This window comes from Engystomops pustulosus, chromosome 9 (genome assembly GCF_040894005.1).
Source record: "Engystomops pustulosus chromosome 9, aEngPut4.maternal, whole genome shotgun sequence".
Taxonomy (NCBI): domain Eukaryota; kingdom Metazoa; phylum Chordata; class Amphibia; order Anura; family Leptodactylidae; genus Engystomops; species Engystomops pustulosus.
Window position 1 is genome coordinate 17,172,349 of NC_092419.1, and position 12,971 is coordinate 17,185,319.

At 39.6% G+C, this 12,971-nt stretch overlaps 1 protein-coding gene across 1 annotated transcript in view; it reads left to right on the top strand.

Moving 5' to 3' along the window:
- Positions 1-1,606: 1,606 nt before the first annotated feature.
- Positions 1,607-12,971, top strand: part of TBX22 (T-box transcription factor 22) — a 30,814-nt gene continuing 19,449 nt past the window's right edge. The window contains exons 1-3 of the mRNA XM_072123324.1: positions 1,607-1,750; positions 11,079-11,226; positions 12,427-12,528. Coding sequence (XP_071979425.1) covers positions 1,654-1,750; positions 11,079-11,226; positions 12,427-12,528 — 347 coding nt within the window. The 5' untranslated portion in view covers positions 1,607-1,653. The remainder of the gene's footprint in view (positions 1,751-11,078; positions 11,227-12,426; positions 12,529-12,971) is intronic.

Genomic DNA, 12,971 nt, shown 5'->3' on the forward strand with positions numbered 1-12,971 from the left:
AGAGTAATAGATTGTATCCCCCCTGTACAGTCTCCTCTCCCCAGGATGTAATGGCTGATAACAGAGAGTAATAGATTGTATCCCCCCTGTACAGTCTCCTCTCCCCGGCATGTGATGGCTGATAACAGAGAGTAATAGATTGTATCCCCCCTGTACAGTCTCCTCTCCCCGGGGTGTAATGGCTGATAACAGAGAGTAATAGATTGTATCCCCCCTGTACAGTCTCCTCTCCCCAGGATGTAATGGCTGATAACAGAGAGTAATAGATTGTATCCCCCCTGTACAGTCTCCTCTCCCCGGGGTGTAATGGCTGATAACAGAGAGTAATAGATTGTATCCCCCCCTGTACAGTCTCCTCTCCCCGGGATGTGATGGCTGATAACAGAGAGTAATAGATTGTATCCCCCCCTGTACAGTCTCCTCTCCCCGGGATGTAATGGCTGATAACAGAGAGTAATAGATTGTATCCCCCTGTACAGTCTCCTCTCCCCGGGATATAGTGGCTGATAACAGAGAGTAATAGATTGTATCCCCCCTGTACAGTCTCCTCTCCCCAGGATGTAATGGCTGATAACAGAGAGTAATAGATTGTATCCCCCCTGTACAGTCTCCTCTCCCCAGGATGTAATGGCTGATAACAGCGAGTAATAGATTGTATCCCTCCTGTACAGTCTCCTCTCCCCAGGATGTAATGGCTGATAACAGAGAGTAATAGATTGTATCCCCCCCTGTACAGTCTCCTCTCCCCAGGATGTAATGGCTGATAACAGAGAGTAATAGATTGTATCCCCCCCTGTACAGTCTCCTCTCCCCGGGATGTAATGGCTGATAACAGAGAGTAATAGATTGTATCCCCCCTGTACAGTCTCCTCTCCCCGGGATGTAATGGCTGATAACAGAGAGCAATAGATTGTATCCCCCCTGTACAGTCTCCTCTCCCCGGGATGTAATGGCTGATAACAGAGAGTAATAGATTGTATCCCCCCTGTACAGTCTCCTCTCCCCGGGATGTAATGGCTGATAACAGAGAGTAATAGATTGTATCCCCCCTGTACAGTCTCCTCTCCCCGGGGTGTAATGGCTGATAACAGAGAGTAATAGATTGTGTCCCCCCTGTACAGTCTCCTCTCCCCAGGATGAAATGGCTGATAACAGAGAGTAATAGATTGTATCCCCCCTGTACAGTCTCCTCTCCCCGGGATGTAATGGCTGATAACAGAGAGCAATAGATTGTATCCCCCCTGTACAGTCTCCTCTCCCCGGGATGTAATGGCTGATAACAGAGAGTAATAGATTGTATCCCCCCTGTACAGTCTCCTCTCCCCGGGATGTAATGGCTGATAACAGAGAGTAATAGATTGTATCCCCCCTGTACAGTCTCCTCTCCCCGGGATGTAATGGCTGATAACAGAGAGTAATAGATTGTGTCCCCCCTGTACAGTCTCCTCTCCTCGGGATATAGTGGCTGATAACAGAGAGTGATAGATGACTGGATGTAATCACCTGGTGATAATCCTCCTCATGAGGGGTCGCGCTAGTTCTCTCTGTTGTCACCCTCCTGGCTGTCCTGTGATTGGAGGGCGGCAGGTATTGGGGCTCGGGTCCTCCCCCCGGGGTGGCAGTGTCGGGTGTACACCCGCTCCCTCACTCGTCATGTCTCTCAGCTCCCGGGCACTCGCCTTCTCTGTGGAGGCGCTAATGGGCGCAAAGAGGAAGATGGCGCCGGAGGACGAGGAGCCGCAGGGGTCAGGTCAGTGCAGACATCACCTGATAACACCCCGTGCACACTGAGCAGGGACGTGCGGTTCTGTCTCCGGGTGCTCCTGGTGATTAATAACTTTATTATGAGGAAACTAAATTATAATATGTCCTCCTGGTGGATTATTACCACATAACAATACGGCGAGATAATTATATATACTCCTGAGAGAATTATAACTTTATTATGAAGCAGCGGGATTATTTATACTCTCCTGGTGGATTATAACCTTATATTATTATCATTCCATTTTATTATATAGAATTGGTCTATTATAAGTGATACAACTTTATTATAGGACTCGATTATATTATATTCTCCTGGAGGATTCTAATCTTATTATTAATTATATTATATTATATTATATTATATACTCCCGGAAGATTACAACATGATTATTATAGTCAGAATATACAATACAGCTAGGTTATATTATATACTCCTGGTAGGTTATATTATATACTCCTGGTAGGTTATATTATATACTCCTGGTAGGTTATATTATATACTCCTGGTAGGTTATATTATATTCTCCTGGTAGGTTATATTATATACTCCTGGTAGGTTATATTATATACTCCTGGTAGGTTATATTATATACTCCTGGTAGGTTATATTATATACTCCTGGTAGGTTATATTATATACTCCTGGTAGGTTATATTATGTACTCCTGGTAGGTTATATTATATACTCCTGGTAGGTTATATTATATACTCCTGGTAGGTGATATTATATACTCCTGGTAGGTGATATTATATACTCCTGTAGGATTATAATCTTTTTATGTCACGGTGAGATTATATTATATTTTCCTGGAGTATAATAACATTGTATAATACTAGGAAGCGCTAACACCTGATGTATTATAATATGTGATAATGATGAGGGATAATTGGAGATATTACTGGTGCATAAATAATTCTCCTGAATGAGGAGACTCTGTACATATACATATTCCATACTGTTCTGGATAATATTATATACTGACCCCTGGAGTGTTATAATAAGTGGACGGGAATTCTCTATATTGAAAGATGGCGATAAATGTTATTGCAGTATAACAACACCTGGTGCATAATAATGTCTAATATCGTCTTATTCTGCTGGAGGTTGCCCTATAACGGTGACTATAATCTGCCGCTTTCTACGTTATTCCATAATAATCCTAGATAAATCCATATCAGGTATTATAACAGATTATGACGATTATATCATTAGATCTCTTGTATGGCACAGAAAACAATATGTCCTGACAAGTATTATACTTTATACATTATACTGGCGGATAATCTTCATGTTTGACCATAAAATAAAACTCATCATTGTAATACCGCAGCCCTTGTACATTATAATGCGGTGTATTAATACTGCAGCCCTTGTACATTATAATGCGGTGTATTAATACCGCAGCCCTTGTACATTATAATGCTGTGTATTAATACTGCAGCCCTTGTACATTATAATATGGTGTATTAATACCGCAGCCCTTGTACATTATAATGCTGTGTATTAATACTGCAGCCCTTGTACATTATAATATGGTGTATTAATACCGCAGCCCTTGTACATTATAATGCTGTGTATTAATACCGCAGCCCTTGTACATTATAATGCGGTGTATTAATTATACAATGTTGCCAGAGAACCCGTGTATTATAATGACATATAATAGTTAGGCAGACATTATATTATTACATCCCTCGCTACTCTCCTGCTTATAATAAACCTGTAACAACTGTAAGTGACCTCAGTGTAATATAATGTCCCATACGACTATATATTGGCATATTATAATGCGATGCAGAGACACATGATATAATAATGAGCCCGGTGTATTGTAATATAACATGACTTCCTGTGTATAATAAGCCGCTGGGATATTATAACATCCTGGAATATATAATATGACAATATGTTATAGCTTTACCAATAATCAGTCTATGTTATAGCGTCCTATACTGTCTGCGCCGGGTGAATCGGGTGCACGTTGCTGTGGATTCTGGGTGTCCATTGCATTTTTTAAAAAAATTTCCTCCAGATTTTTATCCGTATCCATATTTTTTTTCCCGCCTCGGTTCTGCTTTCGTAGTTTTTTTTTTTTATATTTTTCTTTGCAAAAAAATCTGAAGGAAACATATAACATAAGCCCTGGTCCCCCAGAAAATAAAACCTGTCATATGTTTTTTTTTTTGCAGATCCATAGGGGGTCATTTATTTTGGAATTTTTTTTTTCTGATTTTCCATCTTTATTTGCCGTCATTGAATTTTTGCACAAAATTTTGCGACTTTTTCACCCTTCGAGGAAAGTTTGCCGCAACTTTCTTTTTTTCAGAATTGCATCTTTAAAACCCAGTTGTGGACGTATGAAAAAATTGCGCTTTTTTATTTTTGCGTAATCATATTATTTGGGGGGTGCAAAATCCTCCAGCCCAGAGCAGATGTAAGCAGTAGAAGGGGATTAGGAGCTCAAGATAAATCAAACAAGTCCGAAACCCAAACAAAAAGGAAACGCACAAATGTCCGAACTAATGATAAATGACCCCCATAGACCCCATTCTTATTGCCTTCCGTGATCCGTGGATTCGTGAAAAAATAGGACACGTTCTTACATTTTTTTCACAATCAACGGATCAGTTAAAAACAAGTGAAATGTGAACGCATCCACAGAAAACAATGGCTGCTTTTTAAAAAAAAATTTGTAAAAAATTCTGGAAATGCAGATGAAAAAAAACTCCACAGTAGTGTGAGAGACCCCCCCCCCAAAAAGGATAATGGTGATGCCACACATGGCGTTTTAAACGTGTTTTGGGGCTGTCTTTTATCCGTTTTAGTGTGTTTTAAAACGCGTTAAAAACGCATGTGTTTGTCAGTTTTTTAATTAAGAGCATTTGGAAAACTGGAAAAAAAAAACGGATGCGTTTTGAAACAAACGACAAACGCGCGACAAACGATTTTAAAAAGGGTTCAAAACGCCACGTGTGCCCTTAGGGTGATGCAACACATGGCATTTTTAGTCCATTTTTAAGCATGTGTTTTTAGTCCGTTTAAAAACGCATGCATTTTTAAAATGCATCCGTTTTTGTACGTTTTTCCCAATTATCTTAATAGGTAAACAGGATGTAAGCAGCCAAACGCATGGTAAACGGTCAAAAAACGCATGCGTTTTTTTTAAACGGACTGAAACCGCATGCTTAAAAACGGACCAAAAACGCCATGTGCGGCATCACCCTCAGGGAACATTTCATTAAAATAGTAACATGGGTCGTCCTATACAGGACACGGGTCCAGTCACAGATCTATAAGGTCGGCTGCTACTCCCCTGCAGCTATCACGATGCACAATAAGGAGCGAATTTTCTTAGACGCCTTTAGATTGATATTTTACTACGTCATTAGTGTACGGCAGCGATGAGTCGTCATTTATGATTATTTTGAGGACGTGGAGCCGCATAATTGTGTCTTTGTGTCTGTTTGTAGCATTTATTAATATTTTCCCGCTATTGGGACTTTTAAAATATTGTTATTATTATTATTGTAATTTTTATTATTATGTATAATGTGCCTCCGGCTTGATGTGTATTTATAATATTATATGTGTATAATAATATATGATGAGGCTGCTGTGTTATAAAGCCCTATGATACTTCTAATGACACGGCTCTTTATACAGTCATGTAATACTCTACAATATTTGGGGTTTATGGTATAGAATGAGGCTGATGTTACAATTGTTACAATTCCCAGTGATGCTGACGATGACAAGGTCTATTATACTGTCATGTAATACACTGTATCTGGACCTAATATAAGATAATTCTAAATGAAGACATGGGGGTAATGGCTGTTTTGCGCCAATTTTGTTACGCCTCAATTCGCCATATGTTTTTGTGCCCTATTTGTCATGACATTGCGCCTCTTTACAGATGTTTGCACCCAATTTATTATACTATTGCGCCTATATGGGCGCAAGTCCTGACCATGCTTGGGAAAGGCAATGGTGCGATTTGCACAACAAAATACGGCGCAAAAAAAAAAAAAAAAAAACAACTGCATTTGACAAAGAGCCAAAACGACAAAGACAAATGAGGTGCAAAAAAAAACAGGCGCAAAAGGAGTGTAGAGAAGAGGGAAATAAGATAAATGACCCCCACAGCGTATTAGAATGGCCTATGATAATGTGCAATGGACTTGGTTGTCTGTAATACTAGATATTATAATTCAAGGGCACTTGAATTAATATAATATATAGTAATATCTATAATATAGTAATATCTCTAATATATAGTAATATCTCTACGATTCTATTAGATAATACTATACAATAACACTGGAATATCAATATGTACCACATTACTGTATAATGAGCTGGAGCGTTACAATGTTCTCTAAAATAATATATATGTGCCTGATATAATATACAGGCGGTCCCCTAGTTAAGAACACCTGACTTACAGACGACCCCTAGTTACAAACGGACCTCTGGTAATTGGTAATTTACTTTTATTTAGTCCCAGGCTACAACCAAGCCGGTGCGTTGTAATGAATAATAATCTGTAATAATAATTACGACACCGAACATAATATAGAGTAACGTCTGCCCCATATCCGATAATAGAATATCCTACATGTGTGTCTTATAATGTTATTACACCACTCTATAATGAGCCAGTGCTTTATAATCTCCAATGAAACCTTTAATGACTTCTGGTGTAAAATACAATATACTGTATGATTATTATATACAGGCGGTCCCCTACTTAAGAACACCAGATTTACAGACGACCCCTAGTTACAAACGGACCTCTGGATGTTGGTAATTTACTGTACTTTATCCTTAGGCTACAATAATCAGCTGTAACAGTTATCACAGGTCTCTGTAATGAAGATTTATTGATGATCCTGGTTCTTATGACAACCCAACATTTTTTGAATCCAATTGTCAAAAATTTTGTCCGGAGCTACAATTATAAAATATACAGTTCCGACTTGCATACAAATTCAGCTTAAGAACAAATCTACAGAACCGATCTTGTATATAACTTGGGGACTGCCTGTTATACTCTATTATATTACCAGATGACACAATATAATAACACAGTATAATTCACTTGTCTTTGCTCTGTGCAGCGCTGCGTAATCTGTGTGCGCTATTTAAATAAAGTACCCTATATACTCGAGTATAAGCCGACCCAAGTATAAACCAAGGCCCCTAATTTTACCACAAAAACCTGGTAAAACCTAATTTTTTTTTACTCGAGTATAAGCCGAGTTTGGGTTTTCAGCACATTTTTTTTGTGCTGAAAAAACTAGGCTTATACTCGAGTATATAAGGTAATTAAAATGGTTAATTCATTACTATACAAAGACATGTGGTACAATACACAGTAATTAATACCTATATAGCAGAGGGTCCCACCCCACAAACTGTAAACCCGTATTCTACAGGACACAATCTATATCTACATGCACGTAGGAATGACTCGGTATAGATATTCCACATAATAACCGGACAAATGATGTCTGGATTAAATTATAATAAAAGGACCCACTGGTGGTCGCTGTGTATATGTGTCCTAATCATATACAGTATATCCACAATGATCACGTTATGGGACAGATGTAGTTTGTTTTGTTTGTTTTTTTTCCTTTTTCCTCTTTTTTTCACATTTTTTCAGATTTTTTTTTTTTTTGTGACGCACAGGTTTTCTTGCTTTGTGCCAAATTCATCTTTAAACTGTGCAGATGTTGGTGCACGATTTATCACTGATTTTTCACCTAAAAAGTCAAAAATAAAAACATGCAAATACACTCTGGTTTAGTATAAGTTGCGCAAAAAATTGCGCACAATTTTAGAAATTGTGCAAAAAAAAAAAAAATATCAAAGATGAATCAAACTGCAAAATTCCTAAAAAATAAAACACACAGACGCAAATTGCAAGCAGCCGGGTCGGGGGGGATTATACGTCCTGCACTTGCAGTGGTAACTTCCTATGTAGCAGCAGTTGTTACATTGTAACTTGTGATAGTGACAGATTCTCTGCAGTTGTGTCTATGGTTCTTCATCTTTCGGAGGATACTTTGCCTCTTTATACATGAGTTGTACTTTGCTTCCTGTGGTTTGTGCATGAGATGTCCTCATTATAATACTATTATTGTGGATGTATATGTTAGGGGACCCGTATACATAGTGACCGCCACATGTCTGGTTTTCTGTCTGTTTTGACTATGGCTGTTATTATAATTTAATAAAGATATTATTTCCTCAAGGACAATTTGTCAGGTTATCGTGTGGAATAGATCTACCTAGTAAATCCTACGTGTAGGTAGATATAGTATACAGGAATTTCTGTTAATATTCTACTTTGTGACTTTGTAATACAGGCAGTCCCCAGATTACATACAAGATAGGTTCCATAGGTTTGTTCTTAAGTTGAATTTGTATGTAAGTCAAAACTGTATATTTTATAATTTTATTATAAATATATATATATATATATATATATAATATATTTATAATTGTATATATATTTTTTGTAATGGGACCAAGGATTATCAATAAAGTTTCATTACAGACATCTTAGGCTACATTCACACTGCCGTTGCCCGCCCGTACCGTACCGTAGCAGGGAACGGCAGTGCACGGGGAGAGGAGGAGGAGGAGGTGAGCGCAGCTCACCCCCGCCCCTCTCCATAGGGATGTATGGTGCACGGCGCCGTATTACGGGTAAAGATAGGACAGGTCCTATCTTTTTCCCGGGTACGGTGTGGTACGGTGCCGCACGTGTGCTGCATCGTACCACTCCCGTAGGGCGCCATGCGCCCATTGCCGTCTATGGAGGACATATATCGGCCGTATATACGTCCTCCATACGGTCGTGTGAATGTAGCCTTACAGCTGATCATTGCAGCCTGGGACTATATAAACATCCAGAGACTTCACCAGAGGTCACAGGGGGCAGAGGAGTCCGTCTTTAACTAGGGGTCATCTGTAAGTTGGGTGTCCTTAAGTAGGGGACCGCTTGTAGTATATAATGTGGTGTCTTATATCACACTGATGTCTTATAACACTATAATAAATCCTGTGAATGTATTGATCACCCTCTCACATGTCTTGTAGTTCCCCAGTCCAGGACCTTCTGTCAGTGAGATTTCGCCCCCAGGACTTATCTGATTTTAGGCATTTTAGAAAAGTTGCATTACCTAAACTTAATTCTTCTGGTATTTAAGTAGAATTGAAGAAAAATTATATTCTTCCATATGGAAACAAGTCCTGGGGAGGAAAATGATCATTTTGTTTTTACTAATTGTTCAAGTGGTAATTATTGTCCAATTTATTATAGATCTATAGAAAGATTTACATCTGGGCTTTCTATAGCTAAGAAGTCCAATGCTGTGTCCTCCAGGAGTTAACTTCACTCTTCCAAATATAATTTTTTCAAACCCCCACACCACTTTTCACTTTAGACAACTTACTCCATATTTATAATATAAATCCTAATGTGACTGTCCAAAAAAAACGGAGTAATGCTAAATCTTCCCCATCCACTCGGGAATTGTATACAAAAATCACATTTCTGATTGTAACTTTAACAACGGATATCTCCGGTGCGGCTCCGAGACAAACAATCCTGGTGCTATAGTGAAGGAGAGAGTCTCCTCTTTAGTATGACACCAGAACTGTGTTTCGGAAGATAGAGCCTTTGATGTGTTGCCCCGTCATGACGTCTAAACAGGTGGTAGGTGCAGTTATATCCGTATGGCGGTCTTAAAGGTGTTATTGTATCTAATTTTTTTCTAACCTTGAGACACAAACCTTCATCATGTTTGGACAATTCATGAACACGTATTACCATCTTACCATCATTACCATCATATTACTATCTGTATTCCGAGATTTTACAAAGCTCTTTTCAACCCATGAAAAAATCTGAAGTCTCCTTTAGCTCAGACTTTAGAGTTTCATCAGAATTTAGAATCATAATTTGGTTCTTATTTCCGTTTTAATTTACAGAAAGCAGAGATATGAGAATGTCTCACCTCCAGGTCTATAGGGTTTGGGTATAAGATGACAATGTCATCAGCACATATACGGATCTTGATCCTGAGTGTCCACATTTGATTCTGTAAATATTCCTCCTGTTTGCGCTAATGATACATAAATAAGTGAAAAATCTGGGGTGAGAGGGGATGTCACAGCCTGGAGGCGCTAGAAATCCCAAGTTACTCCCTGTTAAGCCCCACGTCCGAAATAAAAGCTGATGTTATGGTGACATTAGAAATTCTTAGGAAGTCCCTCCCGTTACCAGTACAGAAGGTATGAAATCCCAGGCCCCAAAGGGAGACCCTCGGCTGGAGCCGGTTTATCCCCCGCCGCGTTGCGTCCCCCACTTGGTCCTGGTTGATTCCAGAGTTTATTACATTCTCAAGTCTGACGCCAAAAGTGAGAAAAAAAAAGTCTGAAATCTCCATTTAATAAAGAAATCGGATGCTGGTCCTTTACCAGTTCCGGATTATTCACAGATTTATGTGGTAATCATTTTGGATTTTCATGTGGTATCGGGACGCCGCGTCTGACACGTTTTTGTTAAGTTGGGAGTCAGGACTTCCATGTACAGGCAGTCCCCGGGTTACATACAAGATAGGGTCTGTAGGTTTGTTCTTAAGTTGAATTTGTATGTAAGTCGGAACTGTATATTTTATCATTGTAATCCCAGCCAGAACTTTTTTGGTCTCTATGACAATTGGATTTTAAAAATGTTGGGTTGTCATAAGAACCAGGATTACCAATAAAGCTTCATTACAGACACATTTGATAACTGTTATAGCTGATTATTGTAGCCTAGGACTAAAGTACAATAAATTACCAATATCCAGAGGTCCGTTTGTAACTAGGGGTCGTCTGTAAGTCGAGTGTTCTTAAGTAGGGGACTGCCTGTATTCATGATAATATTCCTTCAGCGAGCCGTCATCCCCGGCCGGTACTTCTCATGCCGGGAGTGACGACTTCTCTTCTGTAGATATTTTACAGTCCAGTCTGATGTCTCCTCCTGCTTTATCCGAGGCAGATTCTCTGTATATACATCTATACATAGCGTAATAAATCTTGTATTTCTTGTATGTTATAACGATTAGAATAAAATTAATATTTTGGAGGTATATAACGGAGTAATATTATGATGTACTATAATACCATATAGTGTAATATATGTTACAGGTCTGTAGTGCCTTACGGAGCTGGTGTAATATTCTGGCTTATAATACCCCTTGTCCTTTCCTCTTGTGACCCCCCCCCCCTCTTGTATCTCACTCTCTCCATAGCAGAGAAAAGACCCAAATCCTCAGAGCCCCGAACCCCCGAGCCGGAGCCCCCATCAGAGAGCGAGGAACAGGTGGAGCTGCAGGGGGGAGATCTATGGAGGAGATTCCACCAGATAGGAACTGAGATGATCATCACCAAGGCCGGAAGGTAGGAAAAGAAAAAATAAAATAATAATAATTATATATATATATAAATTTAGAGAGAGAGAGAAATAAAGTAAAAAGTGGGCAGAACTCTGTGGTTCCAATTTCAAAATAAGAGGTGAACTTTATTGAAAAAGTGGCGACGTTTCGGTGTATAACACCTTTATCACCTTGACATCACCGAAATGTCACCACTTTTTCAATAAAGTTCACCTCTTATTTTGAAATTGGAGTGCTGCCCGCTTTTTTACTTTATTTATCTACAAGAGGATCAAGCCAGGACCTTTGGGGGCGCTGCACCCCTCCTGATTAGGAGTCTATAAGACTGTGCTGACTTGGACTTTACTTCTTCTATATATAGAGAGAGGACAATATACATATACTGTATGTATAGCCCCATCACTATATAATATATATGCAGAAGAAAGGATGATATAAATATAGCCCTATCAGTATACTGTTCATACAGAGCAGATGATAATACCCGTATATACTCAAGTATAAGCCGAGTCCCCTAATTTTACCACAAAAACCGGGTAAAACCTATATTTTTGTACTCGAGTATAAGCCGAGTTTGGGTTTTCAGCACATTTTTTTGTGCTGAAAGACTAGGCTTATACTCGAGTATATATGGTATGTCTTTCTATAATTATTTGTTCTATTTTTAATAAATTAAGAAACTAAAGAATCTTAAAAATCAGATTCCAATAATCGATGAAAAACATACAGCAGCGTCTTGTCACCTGACCACCTACACCAATCTAGAGTCCTAATATAACGGCTGTTACACTGTACAACCTGAGCGCCTGCATTCCCCCCGACACTGATCTGGGCACATTATTATATCCCCCCCCCCTAATTAGGTAATTCTCTGGATATGTTATGAGCGCTGATAATGGCCGTTAGTCCCATAGACAGAACTTTCCTCATTCACAAGTTTAAGGTCCCAAGAAATAAATCTAAACTTTTAACTAAAACCTTTGTGGATCCTGTAATACTATATAGTGAGGGTTTATATAGGGTGACAATAAGATGTAATAGGATCGTACGGGTGGTGGAGGGGAGTTTCTTAGGAGAATGTACTAAGGGGGTTTCCCTACTTAATGAGAAGCAGGGAGGGAGCACATGGCGCTATATATGGCACCCCCCCTGATTTCCCTTGTATAGGTGATCTGTGATGCTCTCTGTATTATTCTGCTTGTAGGCGGATGTTCCCCTCTGTGCGGGTGAAGGTGAAGGGTCTGGACCCCTGTAAGCAGTATTACATCGCTATGGATGTGGTGCCCGTGGACTCCAAACGCTACAGGTAGACAGTGGGCTCCCCCTCACTGATTCCTGGGTGACACCTCCTGCACCTATAAAATAGAAGATGGGGGTGCCCTGTCCTCCCCGTCTCTATGATGTATAATGTACGGCTCTGGCCTGTCCTCCCTGTCTCTATAATGTATAATGTACAGCTCTGCCCTGTCCTCCCCGTTTCTATAATGTATAATGTACGGCTCTGCCCTGTCCTCCCTGTCTCTATAATGTATAATGTACGGCTCTGCCCTGTCCTCCCTGTCTCTATAATGTATAATCTATGGCTCTGCCCTGTCCTCCCTGTCTCTATGATGTATAATGTACGGCTCTGCCCTGTCCTCCCCGTTTCTATAATGTATAATGTACGGCTCTGCCCTGTCCTCCCTGTCTCTATAATGTATAATGTACGGCTCTGCCCTGTCCTCCCTGTCTCTATAATGTATAATCTAT